Source organism: Pelmatolapia mariae, linkage group LG12 (assembly GCF_036321145.2).
Source record: "Pelmatolapia mariae isolate MD_Pm_ZW linkage group LG12, Pm_UMD_F_2, whole genome shotgun sequence".
In the NCBI taxonomy this organism is placed as follows: domain Eukaryota; kingdom Metazoa; phylum Chordata; class Actinopteri; order Cichliformes; family Cichlidae; genus Pelmatolapia; species Pelmatolapia mariae.
This window is the reverse complement of record NC_086237.1, coordinates 23,607,228-23,623,277: the sequence shown is the minus strand read 5'-3', so window position 1 is coordinate 23,623,277 and position 16,050 is coordinate 23,607,228. Positions and strand designations below refer to the sequence as shown.

The following is a 16,050-nucleotide window of genomic DNA, read 5'->3' as shown; positions in this document are numbered from 1 at the left end:
TCTAATTCTGCAGAACTGATCAGATGGTGCTACCCTGTGAAAATGGATAATGACCCAAAACATACAGTAAAAACAGCCCAAGAGTTTCTCAAAGCAAATAAATGGGATATTAATAGATGGTCGAGTTAGTCACCTGATAACCCAATAGATGAGCTTTTCAGTCACTGAAGACAAAAATGAAGGCAGAGACCCACAAACAAGGCCTGGCAGAGCATCACAAGGGAGTCCATGGATGTCCATGTTCATGGGTTCTAAACTTCAGGTAGTCATTGACTCCAAAGAACTCTCACCTTTCTCATTTTAAAGAAAGCTTCTGTTGTCCACCCAAGAAAACTGTACATTGAATATGCACTTCATGATTGGAATAAGCAATGATAAAAATAATGTTTTCTTCACTTTCATAAAAACTGTTTAGAGTGTCAAGTTTCATTAGTGGGACATCGACTTTAAACTCAAACATTTCTCTGTTCTGCCAGTTCAACTCATCCTTTGGTCAGAGAAGAAACAAATGAGAAGAGACTGGTATCCAGTGTCAACAATAACAACTTTATTATCTTCTTTTTTCACCGTTTTGTCTTTGCTGTTTAAAGACAGTGTTATACGAGTATAAATTAAGGGAGAAAATACACAATTTTATTTTTTAAAAAAGGGGGAGGAAAAAAGAAAAACCTCAGCTGAATACGCAGTAACACCTGAATACACCTTTGTGTATCTGGGAGTAAGAGTTATCAAGGCAGGTCAGTCACCTCAATCGTGTGCCAGGTCGCTATTGTGAAACATCTCATAATTTCTACCAATCGTATGGATTGTTAATATCACCATAATCTCACCACAAAGCTGCGAGTCACTGTCGAATAAGAAGCAAGGTTTAGTTTAGACAAGGCAAGAAAAATCTCCCCATCTTCGTCGTCATCATCAGCATCAACCTATTTCTGCCTCAAAACTGAGCAGCACTGAAAAGCAGGATATGTAATGCTGCACGTGCACACAAATCAAACTCGCTATGCACACAAATAGTATGAAAACACCAATGTAGGAATAATGGCACCCATTGAGAAGGAAGAAATCAGATCAGAAAATAAAAGCAAGAAAATTAAAGCCAAGAATCACATCGTAGTGAATTAAGCATCAGGTTCAGATGAGATGAGATAAACAGCGACGGGGAGGGTTTACATTTGAACCCTCTGAGATCAGGAAGGCAGATGAAGAGGATTATTTAGTCTACAACACACTCTTCTCTTACACTTTGGTTGTGTTTTTTCCCTTTCTAAACGAGGCAGACAACCAGTCTTTGAACGAACAACAGCCACAAACTAACAAATCTACACCTCCACCGTTTTATTGCTACAGCTGTCCGATACTGTACAGGCCCTTAAAAGGGACAACTTCAGTAGGCAAGTCAACATCAAGTACTGAGGTCATCTTTTTGTTTGGAAATATATTGATTTAAACCTAAGATGAGCTCTCCATTATCATTCAAAATATAATATGCATTCTCAAATATAAAATAATCTCAAACACAATTTATTAAAGTAAATCTGCAGGGAACCTCCACATTTTCGTCATGTTCAAATCGCTCCGATGTACAATGACAAGTCTTCGATACACATTTATGAAATAGAAAAGAAGGATAGCAGAAAGAAAATATAAAGAAAAGGCTCAACACTTTGGGAAATGTGCTTATGTGCCTCCTTCTCTCCAATACGACACATTGTAAGGCTACAGGCAGCAGTCACTTTTTAGGATTAAGAGGACTGGAAACAGGATATAAGCTACCAGCAGCTGGAGATCTGATAAACTAACGTGAATCTTATTTGTTTCATTTTTCAAGACAGTTTTTGGTACCAAATTTTGGGTACATCAGGTTTAACTTCCATCTTTAGTTATGTGCAAGACTTCTTCCTGGCACCAAAGCGGCAAACTTCCAGCAAAGATGGAGGTGAAATTTAGAGGGGCTGATGGGTGGTCAGAGCCGAGCTACCCCGTTTCCAGTTTTTTTTTTTGAGTACAGCTAAGCTAAACTGCCGTCTGTAGCTTCATATTTACAACAAGAGAAGGCTTCATCTTCTCATCCAACTCCAGCAAATTTCAAAACAAAATGAATTTCCAAACACTAAATTATTCCTTTTAACAAGTGACCATGCTCATGACAACCACAACTCAAAACTGTAAGAAAACCTTTTGTGTAAATGAGTAAAAGTGACAGTATTCACTTCTCCACTATCATTAGTTCACTGCTAAAGAATCAGACAGGTAAACATTAAGAGCTCATATTATCACACTTAAAATTCACTCTATCGGCTAAATCCTAGCATTCCTTACTTGTGTGAAGGGATTTCCTTTCCAGTGTGTGTGTGTGTGTGTGTGTTTTACATTTGCATGACCCGCACATCAGAGGAAATAACTGAATAACCGAACCACAGCTAACAACATGTTAGTATTAAGAACTATATAAAAAAACCTTTATTTTCAGTGTGTTAACACAGTTTTTGGCCAAATTGAGGGCACCTCTGAGTTAGTGTCTATCCTCAGGCTCATTTAGTCCCCCCTCTACCCCCTCCTTAACCTCTGCTGTACAGAGAACTCAATACTCACATTAGTATAATTCTTCTTTTACAATATCATCGTTTTATCACAAAATATTCACACAAATAGGCTGGATGGTAGATACAATACCTCTAGCCATGAATTCTACATTCCTAACAATAATTACAAAAAAATATCGACTGTTTTTTTTTTTTTTTTCTTCAAAACTCTTGTCACTGTAGACTTGTAGTGCACAGGTCAGGGGACTCGTTCCCTTATTCAGTCAGTTAAAGGCAAAAGACTCAGTGTACCTCTGTGAGCTGATCCCAGATCAGCAAGTCCACAAATGGCAAATGAGCTGCAGAGAGCCTGGAGTGGCCGCTCGGGCTTGTCCTCTGTGGCTACAGCTGACTGCAAAGAGGAGCGCTACAGGAACCAGCCCTGTCTGCTTCTATAACCTTTGACCTCCTATCAACTGAAGCCACTCTGGGTTCCTTGGAGTACCCGCTCCAGTGTCAAATTCAGTAACCCCACTGGAAACATCTGGACTACAAACTAGTGAGGGATGGATGCTGTGGAACTAGTGAGAAGAAACCGGTGTGTTCCCGGAATAATGTTTACTTGTGAACGCCTCAGTGATCAGGCGCAGACTTAATACTTTGTACGATCACTGAAGATGATGCTAGTTAAAACGATCACTGATGATATGGTAAGTGTTGCCACGGGAGAGCACCAGAGGACAAGATAGTGTTCATGTACAGAGTGAGATTTTCTCAACATCAACACAGATATGTACTAACCTCTAGTCAACCACAGTGAAAAGTGCTTATTCAGGTCTTTGATGGAGATTCCCGTGACAGTGATACAAGTGTTTTAATGTCACCACTGCAGTTGCACTAATGTGTTATAATCAAACTACTACTATATAATTTTTCCTAATCAGAGTCACAAATGGAAAATGTTAAGATGATTGAGATCCAATGAAGCATAGAGACAGCTCATATTTCTAATATAACTAACATGAAGAGACTAATTGCACGTCCCTAAAGGGAAAACTTATTATCCAGTCCAAATGGAAAAAGGATTACTGCCTTGATGCATATTTCATTAGTTGAGATAAACCAATCTCTAGTGGATCAATCAAACAGCTGTAGATTATGGAGACTCAATGTGTTGAAAATGAAATACAAATATATTTAGAATGAATCCGTCTGACGAACCAATACAGAAAATGTATAACAGAACCATAAAAATTTAAAACACACATGAATTTAGAAAAAAAAAAAGATAATACATCATAAAACCTAATATCTGGTTTTATTTCATTCTAGCAGCTTTTAAGACAAAAACCACTTTAACCAAACCTTTTTAAATTTTTTTTAACTTTTTCCCCCAGAATAACATCTTCTTCCATAACAACACAGAGTCTGTCAGCTAATTCTGACTTATAGAGCCCGTTATATCACAAATCAATCACATGGGCTCTGCCCCACTTGTCCTCAGACTTCTTGATGAAAAAAACCCCCCCAACTATTTATAAATAAAATATTTAACACTGAATAAAGTAAAACCTATAAGCCGACACACAGAGGTTAGTCTGATTCTTTTTCTCACTTTATGGTTGTATTAGATACATTTTCTGTAGTTAATTATGTGATTATTCGTACATTCATTTCTCTGTATTTAATTATGCTTTTCTTTGATATTTACTGAACACGTTGACTCTCCATAGTTTATAACACATGCAATCAAAGCTGTGACTATTTCAGAGTCTTCATCCATTACTTTCTATACCTCAGTCACGGACATAGTTTGGCACAAAGAGGTTTTCAATGCAGCACCGAAAACCTCTTGCATGAACCAATTTCATGCAAGCGTCTGCAACTTCCTGCAACCACTTGCCAACCGATCTCGTAATATACACGCTTCCTTAGTGACCGGTGGTTCCTGGAGGAGAGGTGACCGACTGGTCTCTAGGCCTGTAAATGGAGTTTTAGCAGTCGATCTCACAGCAACTGTCAGCAATCACTCGTCAGCCGGTTGGGAAATAAACACACGTTTTCCCTGTGACCGGTGGTTGCTCTAAGCCCGGCTTTAACATATCAAAAGAGGCAAATAATGAGCACTTAAAATGTTTACCATAAAGAAAATGAGGGGGCTGATTAATAAAGTAGGCCCAGATTAATCTCTGTTGTACTGAATAAAACTGAGGGTGAAGACATTTTTCTTACAAATACTGAAATACTGTTGTGTGTTCTGTTTTTATGTCCCTCTTTATTCTTTTTAATCAGTTTATAATCATGAGCAGCTTTGATGTGGGTTTCTATCCAATTTGGGAAACTCTGTAGTGGAGTGAACACAGAAAAGTGCAGTGTGTGTAGCATTTCCGGCGCACCAGAGCATCAGGACTGAGCGGGTTAGCTTTACTGTGTGGTGTTACAACTCTGTTATCTCGCATCCACACGTGATCTCACTGCTGTTTGAGTATAGTGTCAAAAAGGACTACTCAGGGAACGCCCATAGAGTGTACATTTGGAGGTACAGTGTAATCTGAGAGTGTGCGAAACATACACATTCTCATGTTTACACAAAAAAAAGAAAAAAAAGGTCCACATGGTGCTCGTTCGCTCCACTGCTTAAGGACCAGAGGTGGAGCGGTTCACTGTCTCATGAGGTTAGGTGTGATCCCAGAGGAGGTTCCTGGGTTAGAAGATGTCAGGACACAGGCTCCAGTCCTGTCTCTCCTTTGCCTCCCAGTAACCCCCCTTGTACACAAAGCTTGTCTCTCCAGTAACTGAGTCCCTCCTCTGGTAAAACCACAATGGCTGGTAGCCTTCATATTCTCTACCTGTGAGGGGGGAAAAAAAATCACAGGTATTAATCCATTGGTTTGATCCGATTATCCTCTAATGGAGAAGCCACACTCGCAGGCTATTCACACTCAGATCATTTCACCTTCATACAATGCATATAGTAGTGATAAAGAAACAAATGAGCACACATTGTGCAAATATGCCAAAACCTGAAAGAATCATGGTGAAGGAGCTATACTCAAACTTTTGGAAGTCCCTGAACTGAAAAATGAATCTGTTTCATAAAAAGAGCAGTCAAAACAAAAAACAAGCATATAAAAAAAAAAAAAACTAAAAAAGTGCATCAGAAAAGTGTCCAATCGAAAAAAAGAAAAAAGAAAAAGCATAATGGCAATGCAGGAAGAAATCCAATCTAATCACTTGCTAATGTGGCTTCACCAGAGCACACTGAGAATACTTGTAATCTTAAATCATTTTCTTAAATGCAACATGTTACCGAGGCCAGTTCTGAATGAAAATGTTGCATGTGTGCAGGAAAAAGTGTTTTTTTTCCTGAGTCATTATTTGGAGAAATTGACATGAGAAGGGTTTCATGCAGTTCCCAACACTGAGGCAGACCACACAGAGTAACACAGAGGATGGCGTTTGTGTGTTTGTGTGTGTGTATGTGGGAGTGATGCACAACGGAGGGGTACAGGGCAACCCCCACTCACCAGAGTCATAATCACACTCTGACCATCAATAGAGGGAGGAAAAGAAAGACAAGTCATGGGTACATCAAAAACAATCTAGCCTACGCACAACACACAGACAGGAATGCCACGAGGATGAAAAGTGTCTGCTGAGGTCCCTGTAAGATTTAAACTCTTTATTTATTTATTATAACCATCTCTTCTTAGTTCTCTTAATGAGCCCTGCTTCCTTAACGTGAACTCTTAAAACTCTTACATCCAAATTATAGAGATCAAGAAGCTTAGGTAAATTATTCAGTTACTGCTTATTAATCATTTGATCTAATACTTGGGTATGAGCTCAGCCTTGATTATGTAGCACAGCATGCCACAGATCCATTTTAATCAAATATTTCTATTGAGGGATTTTCTAATTCAGTGATTTATCTGTTGTACTGATATTTGAAGTAAAATAATGCTCCAGCTCCCACCTGACATTGTCTAATCTAATAATGATTGGGACTTTTACTACCATACATGCATAAAATAAGTTGGCCTATTTGATAACTTTATGCCCTGACTCTTGCTTTCTTTCTCCTTTCTCATCACTAGACGCAGACAGACACACACTCACTCTCACTGTTCTCAGTCTCATACCTTCATCCAGAGCGTCTGAGGCCTCTGCTTCCCTCCTCCTTCTCACTGCTCTTTGTTTCTCCTCTAGCCTCTGTTTTTCGGAGTTTGCTTCATCCCATCGCCCGTCCTCCATCAGCCTCTGGTCTGGTCTCAGACGGCTGTCGGTCGTTGCCACTCCATCCTCCAGCTCATTTAAGGTTAGTGCCAGAGCTGAGAAATGGTACATGTTCTCAGCGTTCTCCCTGACAAGGCAAGAAGTAATTGACATAAGGTACACTGTGGAGTTCTGCAAGCCATGACATTTATCGCACATCGCAGCTGTTTACTCAGCTATGGCTGTTGGCTTACGGGAGCGGGTATTTCTTCCACAGCAGTTTGGGGGACAGAGTCTGGTAGACCATCTTCTGCTTGCCCTCTGACCCGCTGCCTCCTCGGCTGCTCTGGACAATCTTGGCGCTTTCCATTTTCTCATCCCACGTACCAGAGAGGATGTAGTGAGCCTGGCCCCCGCTGTCTGCCACCACACCTGTCACCTGGAAAAAAAGAGAAAACAGAAGCTAGAAACACAAGCACAGAGCTGCTCTTTCCACGTAATGTTAGGTATGTAAATACCCAGTCCCATCAGTAGAAGATGACTACATTTAAATTTGCTCCAAACAAATAAATGTGCTCTTTATTCAAGTAAGTGTTACAACACAAAAGGGTGTTATTGAGATCTGCCTTCATACACTAAGCTTATTACACAAAGCAATACATTTGTTGGTATTGTCCAGCAGGAGGCAGCATCACACAAATGAACCCCACACCGCAACGTCACACCCAGGCTGGGTGTCAGCAGAGTGTGGAAAACAAAGAGTTTACCTTGCGTGGAACATCCCTGGAGAAATAACTGTAGGGAGAGAACTTGAGCTGGCAGGTCTCCTTGGTCCTGTGATTCACAATCTCAATGTCTCCCGACTGCACAAACACAGACAAGCAAAAAATACAGAATGAGAGCAAGAAAGAGAGAACAATGACATTTGAGCCAGTGAACATATCACAGCGAGTTTCACAGTGAGTCAGGAGTTAGAAGATTCAATTTGGAATGAGAGTCAAGGTAAATCCACCACTATTTCATTCTACCTGTCCATCTGTCACACACACTAAACAAACTAAAACAATGTGCTTATGTGTAGAAGTACTACTCTTGTTACTGCAAACAAGCCATGTGGTAAGCAGGTCCTTGCATTGTCCTGCAAGGATGTGCATGCACAGTGCTGGACACTGCAGTGGGTTGTACCTTTAAGGTCTCATGCTTAACCCTGTAAAGCCCAAACCATGAAAAATGTTTCAGAAAATCCTATTTATTTGTGGTTTATTAAAACTTTTGACAAATAAAAAAAAGAAAATAAAAATCATCTATCAAAAAAGATACACTTGGGTGTTACAGGGTTAATCTGATTTTGCAGCATATGACAGCCATGAAAAGAAAATATTAAAAATAGCCACCATGCAGAGAAAACGAAGGTTTATGCAGGTGTGATTGTGATGTAAAAATACACTCTTTGTCAGTGCCTCGCTCGTTTCAGCTGTTTTATTACTGACAATTGTGCTCCGCTATAGCCAACCACAGAGAGTGTAGCTGTAGGTTAATATGAAGCTGTTTGGGTGACCCCGTTCTGCAAAGGAGGACAGCCGAGTGACAGAACAATGCACAGAGAATGAAGGTGAATATACTGAAGAGAACAATACAATACAGAGATGACAAAACTACATTTATCTCAACACAGAGCTGGTGATTTTGTTACACTCAAAAGGAAAAAAAAACTGATAGCATTTGTACATCTGATCAGAAAACAGACCCTAATGTGAGTAATTTATTTTTAGATCGTTTCCTTTCCTTGCTTCCAATTTTCACTAAATGCTTGCTCAGAGAGGGACATGGGGTTGGTTATGTCTCTATCATGGTAGGGTCTTTAGCTTACAATGTGAAGCACATTAAGGTGAGTGCTGTGATTTGGTGCCATATAAAAAAACTGAATTGAAATTGAATGTAACTCAAGTCTGTAGAGTACCTTTAAGAAACAAATACCACAAATATTCAGTAATTTAGGATATTTGTACTTTTACTTTTTCGTGTTAGGAACAGGTTGATGCTTTGTTATTATACACAGGAGCTTATATTCCAGCGGATATAATCTGTGTGTTTTTCTTCTTCATGGATTCTTTAAAATGAGCATTCAAACACAAATGCACACTGACAGATGGATGTGACACACGAAAGCAGGACAGGAAAAAAAAAATGTAGGGGGTGGAGGTGGATGGGGTTTTATAGTTCCAAATAGACACATGTGAAGCCTGCCCCTCAAACCTCCCTCCACACAATAACTGGGGCATCTCAAAGAAACAAGAGGTTGTTATTTAGATCAAAGCTAAAGACAAATCCCCGGAGATTGTGGAGCTACTTGTTGAATTGTTATAAAGCTTTACGTTGATTCCCCTCTTCAGTCCTACTCTGCTGGTCTGTGCCACACACCTCTGCTAGAAGAAAATATCTACGGGCTTTTCAGGAAGCTCAGTGGTATTAAGGCGTGATGTGGATAAAGTAAACATAATAAACAGACCTGGTCAATCCACAGCTTGCCCACAATGATGTTGTGCACTGTGGAGGTGACTTTTCTCCATACATAGTGGTTCCCGCTGGCGTGGAACTGCAGGTGAATGGCACCTGGGGACACACGGCGACAAAAGACAGATTCTCACATCTGCTTTATTGCTAATTTGCAGTTGCGCATTATTGTTTGGTTTTGTGCTTCTGAATCTATCATCCAGCACATTAATGGTCTGAGCACAGGCAATGCATTTCCACCTCGTTTCAATGTCAAATAAGCCTCAGAAGATTTATATATCACTACTTACATGATTTTCTATTACATAGCACAACACAGCAGGGATATAACATGAAGTAGGGTATGTCAGAATTACCACTGCATCCTTTTGGCTCGATCTGGACCGCTTACATCTATTTGAGCTCTCAGTACAGAACTCCCTTTGTACCCATATTTATGTGTGTGCCAGAAGGGTCATAAAACCCTCCAGATTAATCTTCACACTAGCTTTAGATTGCACGGTGGCAGATCACTGCTCTGCTACTGACTCTGGAGTCTTTCTTGCCTTAACACTCGTGCTGTTTAGTGTGCATTATGGAGCCTTTATTTACGCATGAAGTTTGTTAGTGGTCTTACCCAGAGGCATTATGGAGAGGTATTTGCCACGGAACTTGCTGGCGATGGTGATTTCCTGCCATAAGGTCCAGCCTCTTTGGGAAATCACATGATGTGCAGCTGCAGGTGGGTGATGGCTCACCTAAGAGGACACAGAAACACAAAGTCTCTGTTTAACCTTGTGTACTGCCGTGTGTGTGTGTGTGTGTGTGTGTGTGTGTGTATGTATGTGTGTGTGTGTGTGTGTGTGTGTGTGTGTGTGTGTGTGTGTGTGTGTGTGTGTGTGTTGAATAACTGTGCGTGCACATCAGGAAGCATGCAAACAAAATCTCTCTGTAGCTGTGCCATTACCTGCTCACACAGCGAGCGGTAGCCAAATTCCTCCAAGCGATCAAGCTCGTACGTTTCGCCCAGGAGGGGGTTGAAGGGCTTGGCTGTCCGGTGGACCGTGGTTGAGTAGGAAGAGACAGAGAAGGCAGCGACCAGGCACATCTGTTCTAGTGAGGAGTCACAGCGGGCTGCCTTGTCTAGAAGCTCGTGATACTCCAGGTCCTCGGTGAGGCGCTGCAGCATCGACAGAGGCTCATTAAAGTTTACCTGAAAGGAAGATAAAGGAGAGAAACTCATAAGATGCAATCCTCACAGATTTACCTGCCAGCAAGAAGAACCGGGAGCATGCCTATACTTACAGGCATGGGGATTTTAGAAAGCTCCTTGCCGATGCAGTTCTTCATGATGCTCCACAAATTGAGGGAGTAGTTGGGTTTGTCTGGGATATGACTCCGCCTCTGTCTGCGCGGCTGAAGCTCCTTTCCTGACACATCGTTACAGCTTGGAGACATCTGGGATTAGGTGAGGAGAAGAGGGTGGATATACAAGTTTGAGACAATACTTTCAATTTTGTGGACAGCTTGGCAGCATATCTCCAGATGTAGCGACAAAGCAAGAGAAAGACAGGAGCAAAAGAGAGAAGACACAGATGTGTAAGAGAGAGAGAGAAATATTAGAAAGAGAGCTGAGGGAGAAGAAGAACAGATGTTTGAGTACTAAATGATTCAACTGTGTATTTCCGGCAACAAGACCGCAGGAAACCACTGGCAAAGTTTGTGTGCGTATCCTTGCATCCTTCTTTAAGCACGGGAGGGAAGGATACTTGTGAAAGCAGCAAGTGAAGATGTTACATAAATAAATCAATGAGGTGTGAGCTTTGCAGCAGCAGCAGAAATTAATCTATTTTGAGATTACAAATATTTGCTCCTTTAACAAATGTCAGTGCCATTAGTCAGGCATGTTGGGAAGACACTTACATGGTCGTCCTGGTTCCAGTCACCGGGCTGGCCTCCGCTCGCTCCGCTCAAATTACTCTGAGATCGCCTGGAACAAAATGAAAGTATTTTCTACAGCGACGCAGGACACAATCTCGCCAAATTCCCCTCACGCTCTTGTTTCCCCTTTACACATGCAAACACAATATACACAAGGGAGGGGAGAGATTGCTGAGTATTGCAGATGAATACTGTGAAACTGGAGTTGACGGATATGTCACATGACACAAAAATTGGGTAACTTGTCTGCAGGAAAACCGACCGCTGTGAGAGTCTAAGGCTGGTTTTTATTTGTACAACCGAAAGTGAACACATGACAGAAAAGGACACGCCGCTCTTCGATTTCTCATGCCATCAGCTATCGTCAGAGCCCTGCTCAGACGTCACCCAGCGTGAAACTCACAGTTTTGACAATTTGGAGCGTGCATGGTTAAACTATATTTCTCATATCCATTTTTTCTTACAGTGCATTTTTAATGAATACATAAAAAGAGAGCAGAGACTGCACGGATTCCTGTGTGAGACTGACCTGTGCTGCGTGCTCTCACTGGCAGTCACTGTGATAAACGCAGGGGAATCCTCCATGGCATCAAAGTACTCAGTATCCTCATCTTCATCACTTGCCTCCTCTTTCCGCGACCTCTCACTCCCTTCAAGTGGACATATACATTTATGAGTCCACACAGACATCCCAGTGAAAAACAGTGAGTTTGTATTCTGCAGTGTTCAGGAGAGACAGGCATATAATCACATACCAGTGGTGATTAATCAGGGAATAATTAGCTTAATCGTAAAATTGGCAGTGTTCCTGTTGGGTAACTAGCCTGAATGATGCAAGTACCTCAGGGCATGCTTCTTATATTTAGTACTGACTATTTAGCACTCAGTATGTTCACTGTGTTCAGTGATCCATTATGGGTTTTAACCAGCTTCCAAGTGAGAAGCACAAATGTTTATATAAAGTACAATTAATGGGTAAAAGAGGGAAAAGGGAGGAAGTATGTTTGCTGTATAGAAGCTCTGTATAAATGTATGAATAATAAAAACTCTAACACAGTATATGGTTAGTTTAAAGGTTCAAATTTCATATCTGCCATTACGATAGCAAGTAGTGACAAATGGCAAAAATAGTATAAAAGGTAATGAAAGTTTGAAGAAACTGTGGTTCCCACAGGACCTGGTGTTTCTGATGTTCTGCCTAAGTAGTTAAAATATAATTATGCTCTGTATGAATTAACAATTGCCTTTAAGGTTAAAGGAAGGAAGAGGGACTCAACTATGTTTTAAACCCTCATTATAAACAGCAGAGATAGAGATCACAGGAGGGCTGGAAATGGGTCCCCAGGTTAAGTTCATGGGTGCTCAATTTTTTTTTACAAATTATAAACTGTGGCTTTTTCTGTGTAACTTTTTTAGAGCATAGCTAAAAGTTAAATCACTTCCAGCCAAAAACTCATGAGAATATAAACTGACCAAAGAGACTCTTAAGATAAGTAATATTTACATCTTAACTGCTGTCTAATTAAAATCTTCTGACACAGCTCAAAACTTCTGTCCTCCACATGAGGAGAGTCTATAATACTAAACCCGAGGCTACGTGTGACTTTTAGCTATTGGTATGAGTCCCATGCTAAGGTCCACAGGAGCGACTAACAGACAGCCAGTCTCACCCTTGTTGGTGGTAGGGGCACTGGGTGCGCTGGAAACAAGCGTGGGTGCTTCCCTCCACGCTCGCTCCAGGCTGTTATGCTGCTTGGCTAGCTGCTCAATGGTCTCCTCTAGATGGGTACGCTGCTCTCGCTCATACTGCAGAGCCCGCTGCCATCTCCTACTGTGAGTCTCGGCTAGGTCCAAAAAGTCTCGACACGCCTTGGGTAACAGAAACACACGAGCAGATAATCAGAAAGACAGGAGTGAAAAATAAATCAATGTAAAACACATCCTGAGGGGGGAATTGTTAAAAACAACTTTTTTAACAAAATGGAAACAATCAGTTGGGATAAAATTCCTGTATCACTTTTCCTCACAGTTGGCAACAATACAAGAGAAAGAAGATTTGGATGGAAAGGGCCGTAAATGCATTTGTCATGTGTTGTAATCAAGGCTGCTTATCATAAGTTTTTCGAGCAATCATAAATATGTTAATTAGCTGTCTGTCGAGACTTTACTCCGTCTCCCCGCTGTGGCAAATGCGCCTTGGAGCAAACTGTAAACATAGAAAACATCAGTGACTGATGAGCTGCGTTTAACACTCTGATTGCATAAGGCTCTATATCTGCGTCAAGAGGGGGTATCATTGTTTCTCTTCTGCTTTTACTGCTCAGACAGAGAGGTTACTTCAGATCACCACATATTACATGTCAGCACATGCTGCCACTGACGTTCACTGAGCACAGAGGTCAATGAACCCAAGTAACAACTCTCAGCTGACTGCATACATGTTAAAAATGTCATGTGATGCTCACTGATCTCTCAGCGTGGGGTTATCCAGCTGTTTTTCAAACATGGCTTTAAAAGCAACCACAAATCAAATGTTATGGAAGTCTTGACTTGACTTTATTCTGTGGTACACTGTCATCTGCAAGAAGAGATTAAGAGGAACTGCTGTGAGGTAGCTGAAGCCACTTAAATAAAATAGTGGCTGAAGGTTAAAAACTTTCGGGGCAAAAGTGTCACACAGTTCAATTCATCTGTGCTCTTAGTATGATGGAACTGCAGTCTGGATTTTGTTTTGTTGGGAAAAAAAAAGTTATGACTATATAGCCCTCAACAGAAGTATTATAACACCTGTCATAAAAACAGCTATTTGAAACTAAAAATTCATGGTGTTATTTTTAGGTAAATTTAAGTTTTTAATACCCAATTTAAGCTGGAACGCTGGATTTCTCTGAGAAGTCAGATTTGACTAAATTTGACAAATTTTTCTCTTCAGAAATGGACGCAAACAACTGCGATTTTGTATCTTTTTTTTTTTTTTTTTTAAACCAACATGCTTTATTATTTATTTCAGCTTTTCTGTAAAACAGTACATTTGGAAATTATGGATAACAACAACAATTATATTTTAGCATTAATAAATACAATTTCGATTAAAGCGCTTGAGCTTACTGGTGGATTAATCATTACAGAAACACAAAGAATGGTAATTACCAACACTATTAACTTAGGGCAGCTGTGGTATTAACCGTATACCGGGTGGTGGTATACATACTGTAAATAGTTTCAAACAACAGATTTTTGTTTTGCATTTTATTTATCAAGTATACCCAGTAAAGCTAAGGGGAGCTGTAACTACCAACTATTACTTTCTCACTGCTCCAATTCATATTTGGACAACAAAGTCTTATAATAGCCAAAGATGTTCATAACTTACATCTTCAGATGTCTGGTTTTGTCAGAGTAACAGGCCGGGACATTAAGACATTTAGCCTAATATTTTAATTTCTTACAAATACACATTTTTAAAATAATTTTTGCTACAAAAAAGTTGTAGTTAATTTTTAAAAATCTGTCCATGGGTTTACTTTTACATTTATTTGCTGTGTTACAGTTGACTGTATTGCACATCCATTATCATATCATAGAGCCTTTCACATTCCCACTGACCAGAGCAATGTATGCTTTCATGCATTTCATCCTGATCATATTACTGATTTATGCCCACCTGTGTAAGGATACTCGGCACTCTTGAATAAGGCTAATAACCCCCCCAAAAACAAAATTATGATTATTTCCTGAGCTTCATTTTAAAAACACTGAAAAACCAGATATTGCCTAAAATTATTAAGACACACTTGTAAATTTAAAAAAATTCCACACTATTATTAACAGGCTTACAACACTCAATCTTAACAAACTATAGAGCAAGGAAAAACACTTACATTTTTAAAGCTAAATTAAAATAAGTTAAACTAGAAATTGATCATTAAAGACGATCAAATCTGCTAATTACATAGTCATTAATCCAAAATGTTAATAGAGCAGTATGATCATAACACAAGAAGTGAAATATCAGATCACCTTACCATGCCTGGTTAGTCTCTTACCCTAAACAGCCCTGCACAAATGTTTCAATATTAATGTCTTAGAGTCAGTTAAATGTCCCAAATGCATGTGACGATGTGGCCCACTTCCCCAGACAATAACCATCATATGAAACTCAAACACCCCCTTAAGAAAATATGACAGTTCCACTTTTTTAAACGCTGACTCTCCACTATAAACATAGACTGCATGTGACTTCTGGTGTTTTAAGGACGGGGTTGATAAAGGCTAAAAAACTGAATGAACAAGCAGGAGCACATATGTATGTAAGTGAGAGTTGACATTAAACACCAAGAGTCACACAGTCCCGATGAACTCTGCAGAAGGAACTATGTAGCACAGATTAAAGTAAACTTGATTAAAGTTGATGTTCATGTGTAAATTGTATAACCCTGAAAGAGTACGTGTGTAAATGCATGTAAATGTGCCATTAGAGTCAGGCTACTGCTGAACGAACTAGAGTGAAACCCTCTCCCAAGGCCAGATTAATAAGAGCGTGCAGTTGTACCTTTACATCATGGCCTCCAGCTCTCCTCAATCCACCTTCTCTCTCCTCTGTTCCTTATTCACACTTTACATGTCAACACCATTTTAACATGGGTAAAATAAAGTTTTAGGATGCGTCTTTGTAGGGGCCAAAAATGTGGCAGTAGAAATCCAAAATCTTGCACTAAAGGGAGTTTGGACCAACATTTATTTCTCATTAAAAGCACATTCCTGGCAAGCCAAATGGCATTTTAATGAGTTTGGCAATGCAAGAAGGTCTTTTTTTATTGCTTGTCCAGTTTCCTTTTCCTACGTCAATTAATAAACAAACAATAACGGGCTCATC

General features: G+C 40.1%; 1 protein-coding gene across 4 annotated transcripts in view; it reads right to left on the bottom strand.

Annotated features, from left to right (window-relative positions):
- Positions 1–527: 527 nt before the first annotated feature.
- The window catches only part of osbp2b (oxysterol binding protein 2b), a 51,516-nt gene continuing 35,993 nt past the window's right edge, over positions 528–16,050 (bottom strand). For 2 of the 4 annotated variants that reach the window (XM_063489509.2, XM_063489511.2), the window contains 12 exons: positions 12,845–13,043; positions 11,704–11,824; positions 11,157–11,223; positions 10,539–10,691; positions 10,201–10,446; positions 9,871–9,991; positions 9,250–9,353; positions 7,508–7,603; positions 6,995–7,179; positions 6,668–6,888; positions 6,053–6,070; positions 528–5,374 (listed from right to left, as the gene is read on the bottom strand). In XM_063489509.2, coding sequence (XP_063345579.1) covers positions 5,232–5,374; positions 6,053–6,070; positions 6,668–6,888; positions 6,995–7,179; positions 7,508–7,603; positions 9,250–9,353; positions 9,871–9,991; positions 10,201–10,446; positions 10,539–10,691; positions 11,157–11,223; positions 11,704–11,824; positions 12,845–13,043 — 1,674 coding nt within the window. In that variant the 3' untranslated portion in view covers positions 528–5,231. The remainder of the gene's footprint in view (positions 5,375–6,052; positions 6,071–6,667; positions 6,889–6,994; positions 7,180–7,507; positions 7,604–9,249; positions 9,354–9,870; positions 9,992–10,200; positions 10,447–10,538; positions 10,692–11,156; positions 11,224–11,703; positions 11,825–12,844; positions 13,044–16,050) is intronic. The other 2 variants (XM_063489510.2, XM_063489512.2) reach the window with 1 other exon arrangement.